The sequence below is a fragment of the Suillus discolor genome (genome assembly GCF_016758755.1).
Source record: "Suillus discolor strain FC423 chromosome Unknown F5147scaffold_13, whole genome shotgun sequence".
Taxonomy (NCBI): domain Eukaryota; kingdom Fungi; phylum Basidiomycota; class Agaricomycetes; order Boletales; family Suillaceae; genus Suillus; species Suillus discolor.
This window is the reverse complement of record NW_024541260.1, coordinates 350767-363236: the sequence shown is the minus strand read 5'-3', so window position 1 is coordinate 363236 and position 12470 is coordinate 350767. Positions and strand designations below refer to the sequence as shown.

At 48.3% G+C, this 12470-nt stretch overlaps 5 protein-coding genes across 5 annotated transcripts; all 5 read right to left on the bottom strand.

Annotated features, from left to right (window-relative positions):
* Positions 1–1082: 1082 nt before the first annotated feature.
* On the bottom strand, positions 1083–2473 carry F5147DRAFT_835192 (uncharacterized protein). Its single transcript, XM_041443952.1, has 3 exons — positions 1563–2473; positions 1308–1514; positions 1083–1244 (listed from the first exon to the last, which is right to left on the bottom strand). The coding sequence occupies exons 1-3, from the start codon at positions 2418–2420 to the stop codon at positions 1173–1175; spliced, it is 1137 nt and encodes a 378-aa protein (XP_041295641.1). The 5' UTR covers positions 2421–2473; the 3' UTR covers positions 1083–1172.
* Positions 2474–3180: 707 nt separating this feature from the next.
* On the bottom strand, positions 3181–4451 carry F5147DRAFT_682645 (cytochrome c heme lyase). The gene is made up of 4 exons (XM_041436471.1): positions 3899–4451; positions 3735–3845; positions 3352–3683; positions 3181–3292 (listed from the first exon to the last, which is right to left on the bottom strand). The coding sequence occupies exons 1-3, from the start codon at positions 4360–4362 to the stop codon at positions 3419–3421; spliced, it is 840 nt and encodes a 279-aa protein (XP_041295640.1). The 5' UTR covers positions 4363–4451; the 3' UTR covers positions 3181–3292; positions 3352–3418.
* A 1722-nt stretch (positions 4452–6173) lies between these two features.
* Positions 6174–6783, bottom strand: F5147DRAFT_571937 (uncharacterized protein; the record flags this gene model as incomplete). The annotated part of the gene is made up of 2 exons (XM_041431062.1): positions 6174–6240; positions 6287–6783. Coding segments are annotated over 2 exons (564 nt in total), but the record flags the coding sequence as incomplete, so codon positions are not given.
* Positions 6784–6829: 46 nt separating this feature from the next.
* On the bottom strand, positions 6830–9478 carry F5147DRAFT_682634 (uncharacterized protein). Its single transcript, XM_041436470.1, has 12 exons — positions 9057–9478; positions 8920–8974; positions 8663–8854; positions 8366–8608; positions 8138–8317; positions 7926–8088; positions 7779–7871; positions 7673–7729; positions 7589–7624; positions 7485–7536; positions 7314–7432; positions 6830–7264 (listed from the first exon to the last, which is right to left on the bottom strand). Exons 1-12 carry the CDS (start codon positions 9269–9271, stop codon positions 7149–7151), a joined length of 1521 nt encoding a protein of 506 aa, XP_041295638.1. The 5' UTR covers positions 9272–9478; the 3' UTR covers positions 6830–7148.
* A 152-nt stretch (positions 9479–9630) lies between these two features.
* On the bottom strand, positions 9631–12033 carry F5147DRAFT_572092 (GC-rich sequence DNA-binding factor-like protein-domain-containing protein; the record flags this gene model as incomplete). Its single annotated transcript, XM_041431066.1, has 3 exons — positions 9631–11081; positions 11136–11361; positions 11413–12033. The coding sequence occupies 3 exons, from the start codon at positions 12031–12033 to the stop codon at positions 9631–9633; spliced, it is 2298 nt and encodes a 765-aa protein (XP_041295637.1).
* Positions 12034–12470: the final 437 nt, after the last annotated feature.

The following is a 12470-nucleotide window of genomic DNA, read 5'->3' as shown; positions in this document are numbered from 1 at the left end:
CTCCGAGTCTCCGACCCAAGCATCATGCGGCGCTGGTAATACTGGCTGAGTGACTCACCGACGGTACACCTATGTGAAGTGCCCTCACCGAAGGCGCTGGCGCATTGGCTAATGTGCACCTTCTGGGCACTTCTACGCGATCTCTTTTTGCGCGACATGATGTATACAGTATCAGGAAGTCGTCGTCGTCGTGAATACAGCACACTGTAACGACGACATAAATCATCCAGTACGCTTGACAGGCTTTGTTAGGCTAAGCCTATTGCTCACATATCGCCGGCAATCTCTTGAATCCTTTCCGAAGGCCTCAATGAAAGATGAGGGAACTGGACAAATGGAATGAGGAGATCAACGAGCATCAAATTCTCTATATAATGACGACACTGTCAAACCTTTGAATGATTATGAAAATTCATCGGACAAAAGCAAGCACTGGTTGAACTGATTCGAGAGCAGCTGAATGTGGGGCATTTGGTGTTCAAGTTCACGATAACAATTTGTCGTAAGTACTTCAATTTGATGTATTCTTGCAATTGTACGGTCTCAAGATCTCCCGTGCATAGAGATTTGACACATATTTCAAAGTTATATCTGTCAAATTCCATCGCTTCTACTGCCCTTTAAACTCCAATAACAAAAAGATCCTGTGCCAGCAGAGCATATCGATTGTTGCCCACAACTTGAACTTGTACCTAAATAACTAAGATGCGATCGCACACTTGCATGAGGCAGTCACGGTGGGCCGGGGTCCTTCTGCAAGTGATGTTCTCACTTGCTGTTAACATTTCACTGATTATCACACTCCTAGTTACCATTTCCACAGATCTTAAAATCTGTCGTTGTCACTACCGTTCCGTTGACATATCCCGTCTACCCGTACCGTAGTCACATCTATCCCAACAAGTTCATACCATTCTCCCTATCTCCTAGTGTCTCGCAGTCTATCCGAAAGGCTCTACAGGCGCCGTAACAAGTACTTACATTAAACACGAGCTATATGCATACTACATGCAGATACGTTGGTGTTTTCTAGACCCGACTTTTATCCTTCGAACTCGATCGACCATCGTCAATAAATAAACCAAAATGTCGTTTCAAAGTTGTTAGTACAGAGTTTGGTAACAGTCAATACAAAGTAAGTAAATAGGAGAGTTGATAACAATCGAGTCCAGCTACGACTGTGTTCCTCGCCTCATAGATCTGACCAACTGATGAATCTCGGCTACTTTTTGCTCTGTATTCATCTAGATAATGAAAACATATTAATAACGTTTAACATTCCACAACGGGAAAGTAATATTCCTCACCTTGAGAAATTCAAGCAATTTCTCAATTGCCCCATGATTCCCAGTGACTTCATCGTCAGCACACTCGCTGGAAATTGGGGTAGGGGCAGGTGTGAAGACACGCCGAGGGCGATGAGAGAACTGGCGAGCGCGGTCGGGTGTTACGAGAGGAGCATGCGATACTTTGGATGCCTTCGTAGTACGCGAGTCATGTTTCGAAAGAGATGGCTGTGGAACATGAGATACGAGAAAATATGTATTCGCAACACTACTCACTGGGCTATCTAGTGGAGTGTCATTCGGGATGATGATCTGGGCTGGTGGGATATCCAAAATGAAGCATGCTGGAGTGACACGGGGGACGATGAGGCGAGGCTCAAAGGTCCTCTTGACTTCTGAACGTGGCTTGGAATCTTGCTCGTGATATGACTCCCTTCCTCGCTCCGGGGATATCTCGTCACCGACTCCGTAATCTTCGTGGTCCTCACCAGAAACGACAACTTCATCATCCATCCAGTTCCTTGAGCTCGCATTGGAGTAATCGTCCAGGCCTTCGTGACTGCCGCCTATCCAATCGTTGTTAGGTACCCTCAACATAACATGACCTGGGCGCCATTCTATCCCATTCTTCCCGCGAATCCAGCCGCCCGACTGCCACTTCCGTTCATCGTTGCCTTCCCAGCCTTGACGAACTTCCAGGAATTTCGCCCAGGAAGGCACGTAGTCATCGGAAAATCCTTGCCACAGTTCGCACTCGTGCGCATCGATCGCATTCAAGAAATAATCGAGGCACATGCTTTGCTCGTCAGCAACCGTGTAGCGCCAGTAATTGCAGAGATAGTCTTCTTGCGTACGATGACGGTTCAAGAAGGAAAGGTCAAGCCACGGTTCCTTTGGATTTGAACTATCGAGGTTTGCAAGAGGCTTCTGAGAGCGTCGCTTTTTGTTTTTCTTGCGCTTGCCTGAAGAGCGCTTGGACCGAGAAGAGTGTTGAGTGGTCAAAGAGATAGCAGAAGGATGAGATAACTTGTCGTTGGTGGGATTGGTCGAAAGGTCTGTGATGCGCGAGGTGTGTGGGGTTGGGACGCGATGGCGAATTTTCTCTGCGCTGGACAGCTCCTTCTCTGAGAACATGCTATAGAATAATTTGAGATGAATGTGAGTTCAAGATGGATGATAGAGATGCTTTTGATGGGAGAAAAACTTAGCATTAGTCGAGCTTTTATAGCCCAAAGACCGAAGCATTGAATGTGGAAATAAATGTAAGGTGAACCTAGTGGATAGTGGATTGAATAGAATGAGGGTGGCTTCGAGTGTAAATGCAATGGGCTATTGAGCGGAATCTTTTGTTATTCATTTTCGGAATGAGCGGATGTCTCACCCGTGGATGTCTCACCTGTGGTCCCAATTCTAATGAAATTGCTTCCACATGACATCATAGAACAAACAACTCCTCGGAGCAATCATTGACTTGGATGAGAAATTCGTTCAGTGTACCATATTGATGCTGATTCGAGTCCATCAGCTCCAATGAACAAATTGTTGACAATCCGACAAACGTCACCTTCAACGAAATAGCAAGACGAGCCTCGGCAGATTTGCATACGTTTTGATCGAGACCAATCGAGATCGCAAACTCGTACTCAAACGTCAATATGTACGGCCCATGCGTCAGTTGAGCAATTTCGTCTGGCACCCCCAATGATCAATCAACACCAACCTGTATGCATCTTGTGGCACTTTTGAAAGTATCCAGACCACCTCATATCGATTGCTCCCAGCGTCCAACTGTTTCATCAGAGAACAAGTTATTATTCAGACACCTACCGCTGGACGCACTTACAGGTGCGTCTTAACTTGAATTCTAACCCCAAGACTCTGTGAGATAAGAGAAGCGATATTGATACATCAAATAACCACCCAGCTCGGCAGAAATGGCATTTACATCTTCTGTTACTTTGACCAACATCAAGGAGCTGAAAATAAATGTGTCAGCAACGGTATAACTTTCCGATAGCGAGTCTATCATATTAGCGTATAATACGAGAGGTGTTCATTAGCTTACTCAAGACAACATAAATATCAACAGTCGGACGACTGATCCATGTAGAGTACGCATGCTCAATAATCTCCTACGACCTTGCCTGTTGCGTACCCCCACGTTCACTCTTTCCCCACCCTTTCTCGCGAAGCCCCTCCCATACGTCGTCCATACCCACTGCTACACGCTGTTGAACGCTTTCCAACGAGTCGAGAGCAGGTCGGACATCCAATGCGAACCCGGGGTCTCCGTTAGGAGTAGACGGTGCAGAGTAGTAGTCGATGACATAGCGAACCTCTGTTCCATCGCGCGGACGACGTACTATCCAATCATGGCGATCGAATGGAGGCTCAGTGCTGCGACACTGATGTCAGCATTCAGTAAACACCTAACAGGGACAAACTTACTTGAATCTAGAAGGAAGCAACCAGCCAGCCAGCATCCAGAACCTTGCCTTGGGCGACATCTCGCCCGGACGGCCCTTAAAGCGAGCAAGATGCGGCTCCTCATCACCCTCCCTGAGAGGTAAAAGATCAATAATCATAATCGGCATAGCAAGCATACAACGCACTGTGCAACCCTCCTCTCCCACTTCATCACTTCTCCCCAAGCTCTCTCATTCAAGAAATTGTGTATTTCCACCACCGTCTCAATATGCTCAGGAGGCGTATCCAAACCTTTTCTTACCAATGCATTATAGAACTGCTGAGGGGATGGGTACTCCCACGTTTGGTGCGTGTCAGTTTTCGTTTCACCGTCCACCACACGTGGTATCGATGACATCGTACGCTCAGTCGGTAGTGGTACGGCTTGCGGGGATATCGGAGTCTGAGGGAGATTGGGCATTTGGTTTGTGGGATTCAATGTATTGAAAGAAGAGTGATCGATGGGACATCCACCCGAGGGTTTTGCAACAGGTGGGTTGTTGTGCTGGATTGGACAGCCAGTGCTGGGCACATCATGCATTGGACACGATGACGGTGGAGAAGTGCGCGTTACAGTTGCGGGAGGCGGGGAGGAGATTGATTGTCCCATGGTAGTAGAAGCAATTGGACTATTGCTATTTCGAATGTCGTCGTATGTTGAAAATCAATTTGTGCGATGCATAGAAGCAAAATACTTAACTGTAAATTACGAGATTAATTGACCTCAGCCGGAACAACCCGCACGTACTAATGCTAGTAGGAGGTAATTACGGTTAGTAGGAGTTAACAGCTACTTTCATACTAGCCCACACCCGTTATGCCAAAGGTGCAGGAAGCAAGTGGACATATCTAACCGATTTTTATGCTGCTGAGTAGGAAATTCAACAGCATCGCCCTTCAACTGATCTCGGAAGACTACTAGAATGACCATGAGACGGTGCCGGCGTCCTTTCCCTTGAAGTGCTAGTACTATGTACAAGGCTATTATAATCTGGAGGGCATGTCAGTATATGCCGCTGACACCATGTTTAGCGCGCATTTTCATGACATCCTGAAACTCTTCAGGTCACAGCCGCTCAAGCGTAAGCTGCTCCAAGACAAGCACGTTGTACCTCTGAGCTTACAGGAGCTGCGGCTGTATGGAAAAGTAAGTGTTTCCTGTTCCTCTGATAGATAAAATCCGAAGCCTGGCGGAAAAATGCACGGTTCAGCCGAAGTTGGAATTCTTATCGGGGTGAATTTTCTTGAAAGACAGGGTTGAATGTGGGTTGCGTTGTGGGTTCGCCGAGCAACGTGTTCAAGAATTTGGATATTTCAAGCAAATGGCGCAAATTGCCATGATAACAAGTCAATGGTACGATTAATATCACGGTGCAAAGTCAGAGGACTCTCATCCGAGGTAGCTGTGAAAGGAATTGTTCCAAGCAATCTTGTAGTAAGACCGTCACGTCATACGCGACGAACAAAGAAGCGTTGTTAGAGCTCTCAAGCATGATGTTTAGCCAGTGAGGATGGGTATAAATGATATACGTCCCAAGAGTCGGGCTCTCGATGGCGACTTGTCACCAGTACCTACAAGGGTGTGTGAATACCACACAAATAGAGGCCGTTTGGCCAGGTGACTCTACTACTTTTCTCCGAAGTGTCTGAAGACAGTGGTGAGAATCTATGGTGGAAGGCCAGATATAACAGCCAGATCACTCCTGTGCGAACGAGGGATGCCGCATACACCGACTTGGGAAGATGATAATGTCTCCATGAAGAGCCTGCGGGACAAAGTCGTCAGTTGAGTTTTGGCGACATGAAAAGTAGGAGTAGACCTTTTACCGTTGTGTTCAAGTCGGGGTACAGTACCATAAATGCCCGAACACCACCTTTCGATACCTTAGGTTTGTATCAAGCCTCCCAAGTCCTTTGACCATAAAAAGTAGGAGTTACAGCGATGAACGATGTTAAATTGGTGTGAATAAAGAAGTGTTATATAAACTACAAACTTGCCAACTTGAGTGGTAATTTGTAGATAGAGACTGAAAACTCACCATTGTCTTGGGTAATCAGATTAATCAAGGTTGAGCCCAATCAAAGCCTCAGTGATATCTGGAAATCACGAATGTATAAACTCACCAATAATACATTCGTCTATGGTCTGTCTAGGGAAGATCAGACCTGTGGACTCACTAACTGAGCTATGACCGCACAGGTGCTTCGATGGGCGAACTCAGTGCATGAATACATAAACATTAGACCGAGCAACAAATGTGGTGGGATGAATATAACCTCAGTCGAACTTGTGTATATCTAATCTAATCGTCCAGTGGTACCGTGGGAAAAATCAAAGAGTCTTCTCATCCAGTGATATAAGCATACGCGTCCGGTGTGTGATGCGGAAAACAGGGTGTTTTGCTACTGAATACCAATGGTTCAACATATCGGTAGGCCGTCAGCATCCAAGCGGTCATAAACATAGAGACCTCCACCACAATGGCCACTTTAATCCGATCAGTGCTTGTACAAAAGCAGAGCATGTCACTCACAGAACGAGCGGTTTCTCTCCCATCCACATATCACCCATGGAAAAGTATGCGACATCGAATTCTGTGCGCGCTAGCACTTTACCCTGGGACTTGTCCGACGAGGCAATCAACGGATCCCATACTCGCACACACCCGTCGTTGCCCCCGCTGACAATGCCAACTCGCCGCCGATCCCGCCCCTCGACCCAGCATGCATGAACAGCGCCATACCCGGTCGAACCTACTGCATCTAACTCCTCATGTCTGAATGCGGCAAGGGGTCCTTTGGTTAGCGCGCGAATGTCGTACATGTGCACGGCATTATCTGAGCGTGCCACCGCAAGGAGGCGACCTTCAGAAGAGAAAGTGGCTGTTGTGGCTTCAAAAGTAGCGACCTGTGAGGCTGATGGCTCGAGCGTTGTTTCGGCGATAGCATGTCCCGACTTGCGGGCCACATCGTACAACCTTATAGGATGTTGATTATTCTCACCGCATGTGATCAAGACATAAGTGCTCCCTGCACAGTTTTATACCAGTTAGGTCACGGGTAAACGCACTCACTCACCATCTGGACTGACGGCTCCTGCATCACCCGACTCATTAGCACTGAAAGGAAATAGTACTCGACCTCGTGATATATCGTGTGCACGATGGAAACCTTGGTCCTTGCCTTCCCCGTCAGGATCATGGGCTTCTGAAGATGTGTACATAAGGCGTTCGGTCGGACCACGGCCCCAAAGGACAGTACCCGCGGCATGGTCGGCATTAGGAGGGGCAACGTGGAGTTTCGTCTCCGGATCAGGGGGAGGCGTAGTTCTGGACCATGTTGATGGAGTGAATAATTTCATCGTCTTGAAGACAGAGACAGTGCTGAGTGAGAAAGTCAACTCCAACCAAATTGGCAATTCGGATGGTATACAAACCCATCTCGACAAGACACAGCAATATTTGCGCCGTCGAATGAGTGCACCAAGTCCTGGGCGACATCTCCGAGCGTCACTATGAAACAGGACATCAGTAAGTACAAAGGTAGCAATGGTAGACTCACTGGAATTCATCATCCTGGGGGCGCTGGTGATGGATTCACTCACTTCCATTTCATCAGCCTTAGGCAGCTGCCAAAGCTGCACCTGACAATCATTCCCAGTCGATAGAAACTGTTCGGGGCTACAGTGGCTATTAACTCATCAAGTACAATAAATGTAGGGCCCAACCATACTTCAATGGGTTGAATAAGACATCATTCACCGTGTAGTATTTCTTCGCAGAAGCTGCAACACGGTTCAGTCATAAGTATAACTCCTGCCTGAAGGAGATAATCACCTCCGTGATCGATGCAGTGAGCATCGACAACGTGGCCTGCAAGTGATCAAAACAGGTCCTCCTACCACTTGCTGACAGACTTACACTGGCCCTGGTGGAGCACTACCATTGTCCCAGCATTGTTGTCTGATGGGAGAGGCGCTGCGGGGACTAAGCATCTCCGGATAAGAAGAGAACATGACACGCGCACCTTGTCTGTCTTCATCCGAATAGTCAGGATGCCCACCCGATGCTGCCGCACATGCTACAATAGCTCCTGGAACTTGAACAATCTTATTTATAGCTGAGAACCTCATCAGGAACGATGCTAAAATATTGGCTAGAGGATATCGCTCACATCCTGATGCTGCCTGACGATGCGATTGCACAACACCCAACTTCTCGTAAGCAAGATCTTGAAATAGTTTGAGAGGGCGCGTGCGTCCCGGTAAATGCCTAGCGAAGCGAAGTCGGGCAGGTGGTTTTAGTGCGCGCGGTCGGAAACCTGGCACTGAATTTAGCTGAGCAAAATTTCGTTACTCGCCCACATGAAGACAAACAACGACGCACTTTTCCCCAAAAAAATTGCTCCTTGTATATTGGATCTAAGGGGGTAACTGGATAGTGTACGGCGAAGTACTTCGGACGTAACGGCCGCAGTTCCCCAGGTCGTGGACGTGCCGGGTCAACCTCGAGCTTCAAATTGGGCGAAAGATCTTCGGCCTTGTTGCTTAAGGGCATCGAATTCCACTGGAAATGAAGTTTAAACATATGAGTATCGATTGAAGAGATACTCACTTTGGACTCATCCGAAATATCGAGAGAAGCCATATAATTCGTGTACTCCTCTTCAGAGTCATATCCAGAGCCTTCAGATGATAGTGGTTGCGATAGAGATGGCAGTGCATTTGTCCGAGGGAGAAAATCGTTCGGGTCATGCATATCGTTACTGCAGTTCATTTGGTTGCTATCATCATTCGTGTAGATATCAGTCATGCGGTCGGAAAACAAGTGGTTGTCCTCGGATTCGAGTCTAGGTTTCTAAGAGGACAGGTGATCAGGGAAGTACAGGAGCGATATCGAGCAAAATCTTACCTTAACCAGGATGTCATCGTCGCTGCTACAAATCATCAAATCAATGATTTCTGGCTCCTTCCACCCAAACGGCTGCTTGCGTTTTTCCTTTTGTCGACTGGGCGCATTTGCAATTGCGATGGCGGAACTTGTTGCACGTTTCTTCAAAGGTGGTTCTCCAACGCGTTCCATCGCCATTCTTTTCCTCTTTTCCTGAAGATAAAGGTGGTCTTGCATGAGTCCTCGATCGCATGGACGTTTTGAAAGTAAAATCTTACTTCTTCAACAACTTCAAAGAGCCCTGGACGCGCGTAGGTGAATAATGTATGACTGCTGCACGACGTACGGAAGAGATGATCAACGAATGCCTAATTAACGCCGGCGGCTCACATGGAGTGATGAATGGCAAACTTACTCTTTGAATTGCAAATTGGGTCCTGGGGGCGGAGGCAAGCGGGACGAGGAAGCGACTGGTTCATTCTTGATAGTTGTCATCCGACCCGTGGCGTTCGTGTATTGTGAGTTTCCCCCCGGGCCGTACCCTACGAATTGAATCGCATCAGCTGGTTCGTCCTCATCTGATAGGAGAGCGTCGACATCGATAATTTCGGCTGGTAGTTTGAGAGACATGAAAGCAAACTAAGATAAAAGACTTCAGGAGAGAGGAGTGCCTCTCCGATGTGGTAATGCGCGAGCTGCCGGGAACCCTGAATTTCCAAATGTCTTGCAGGTCCCAGAAAGAATTAGCGTGTAATGGGAGTGACCAACTTGCAATGTTGTCTCCTGCCACTGTGGCTCCTTTGAGGTTTCTCGCTGTTCAGTCAAACTGGCATTATTGACAGGGATTGACACTTGCGGCAATCAACAATAATGCCATTGTCATTGAGGTTGTTGGTCACCTGACCATCGCGTCGCGACGATGCGTGCGCCACAATATTAACAGCTGCCTATACATCTACAAATATTATCAATACTACTTCTGAATACCCCTACTTGTTCGCCCTAAGAACCATATCCTCCAAGGTTATTGCCCTATACTCATCCCCGTCAGGTGCCCACACCGCATCGTCTTGCACATAGACAAGTAAACCTCCTTTCCCTCCAATGTTAGATGAAATGCGGAACAACGGCATCCTTGACTTCTCGTGCGCGCGCCCCGTAGGAATAAACAAGAGATTGTGCGATGCAGCAAACTCCTCCACAATCGAGCGGAAGGTGATTTCTTGAATCCGCGCAGGAGCGACTTTTGTTGCAGTTGCCTTCTTCATAGACACATTTGCAATCGCCTGTTCTGCACGTAGATCTGGGCGTTTCAGCATCGTAGGTGCATCAGGGCCAAGCTCGATAGCTGTGTTCATAAGTTGCAACCCGCGAGTGAATCCACGTGCAACACCTGGCATAGACTGCACACTATCCGGGAAACTGCTCTTCCAAAAGGAATACCACTGTGCAACTTCCTCAAAACTGACCTTTGGCTGTATGAGCCAAATGTGCAGTACATCCAGCCACTTCGGAAAGAACTCGGTTTCTAGCAGTTGGGAAAATACACTTCCGCGGAGAAGCGTGGACCACGCGAGAACCTGCTTCAATGGTTCCATATTTTGGTTGCGGGGGTTGACACGGAACTCGTCGCGCAACAACGAGCCCAATTTCGGCACAACATACTTGAGGAGCATCGCGTCCCACTCGCCTTTGTCGAAAACCTCCATCCATCCACCGAGATCCTTGAGTGCGCCGTCTGCTGGTACCCAACTCCTGAGAAGGCTCTTGACCTTCCTTTGCGCATCATCCAGAACATAGTCAATACGCAAACCGAGGTATGGAAGCCAAGGGAATACAAGCGCATGCAAGGACACCGTACTACGCTTGGGGCTCCAGTCTGCAACGGCTTTGCTTACTTTGGGTAGTATGAGTTGGTCAAGTAGGTTATCGCGCACAAATGGCGGGAGGAATGTCGACCATGCTTCATATAACTTGACGGCTGGTGTAGGGTCCTCAGGTGACCACTCGTTGTTAAGGCAGGTACGGACTTTGGGTAGCCATACATTCCATAAAAGGGACTCAAAAGGAGTCATCGGCTTTTCAATAGCAGGAGGGGTTGCCACAATGCGTGCGCCGTAGATGTCAATCTGGGTATCTGGTGGCTTGTCAACAGAGTTGACTTTCAGCGCTTGCTTCCATGTGCGGAAGGTTGTGACCAAGCCTGGAGGATCCTGGAGTGGATTCCATTGAGCAACGATGCGTCTGACCATCGGCGCGATTGCTGCGACAACAATCTCGTCCAACCGATATCTGTCAAACTCTGTGGGGTACTGCACCAGCAGGGTGGAAAACAAAGGCGAAAAATCATCCAAAGTTGCCTCATAAACAGAAGCTAGTTCCTTCGCCTTTGCGCCAATATCGTCTACAACAAGTTTCACCTGCTGTAGTCGTGCAATGACTACATACACTGCGTATAAGTGATGATCAAATTGAAATGCGGGAACAAACATACGTTCAGCCTCATCACTAACTTTCTTTTGCAGCCGAATGCTCTCTTGAGTAATAAATCTTTTGCGTTCCTCGAGAGCCTTGGCTTCACGTGCAAGCCCGTCAAGATCGTTCTTGCATGCGTCTACAATAAGTCGCAGGTTATGCCGTACCTCCGGTATGCGAGTAGGATCCGTTGATGGCGTCCACGATGACAAAGATATGTCGGCAAGTGACGCGACTTCACGAGGCTGAAAAGATGCGTGAGTAAGGTGAGACAAAAAGATATGAGCAGCATTCACCGTTCTGCCAGTCGCATCAATGATTTGACCAATGCCGGATGCGGCGGGTTCTTGTCCAGCCTCTGCAACAATTTGTTCGTATGTCTTGTGCTCGACCCTTGTCTTCACCTTCTTCGGCTTCTTCCAAGCGTCGCTCCTCTTCTCCTTCGCATCGCCCTTCTTACTCTGTCTCGGCCGCACCTCTTCCTCATCGTCGCTGACTACCTCTCCCCTCCTTCTAGCCTCAAGCTTGCTTTGCTCCGTCTTCTCCTTGTACCCCTTGAATGCGATACCCATTTTCTTCGGACGCAATTTGCTCTCGATTGGGATGACGATACCCTCTCCGGTCGCGCCGAGACCTGTACCAGCCTGCCATCCCATCTTTGCAAGCATTTGAGCACCAATGGTACTTCCAATCTTGTTGAAGTGTGCTTGCTCATGTGCAGGTAGCGGTGTGGATGGTTTGCTTGTAGAAGAAGTTCCGCTGCGGAGGAAAGAGCGTTGCGCACGAGGGGCACTGTTACCACCAAAGTCGATTGGTAACTCGGATGTAGACGCTAGTTTGGTAGGAGCGGGGGCAGCGATAACAGGTTCAGATGGGGCACTAGATGTAGAACCGATGCCACCTTTCGTAAATCCCATACCTACAGTCGCGGATCCAAGTTTTGTAGAATTACCGAAACCACCCTTGGCAGAACCTATTCCACCTTTTGAGCCAATTCCACCCTTTGAAGATCCTATACCGCCTCTCGTAAAATTCTGCATTGGAAGTTCCGGCTCAGCTCTAGTCGAGCCAAGGCCGGTAAATGCTGGCCGCTCTGGTGGTTCGTCCTCTTCTTGATCTCGTATTCGGGGCGAAGGAGGCGCCGAGAATCCATCCCCACCTTCATCATCCTCAGCATATTCAGCCTGCTCGATATCATCGTCGGAACTGTCGACCCCGTCCGCTTCATCCACCACTTCTTGTTCCTCGTCCCCTGCCTCGTCCTCCTGCGCCTCCACATCCTCCTCCAAATCTACTTTTCCCTTTGCGACAAATGCGGGAGCCTTCGTCCAGTCACTTCTCTTGCGTTTCGAGT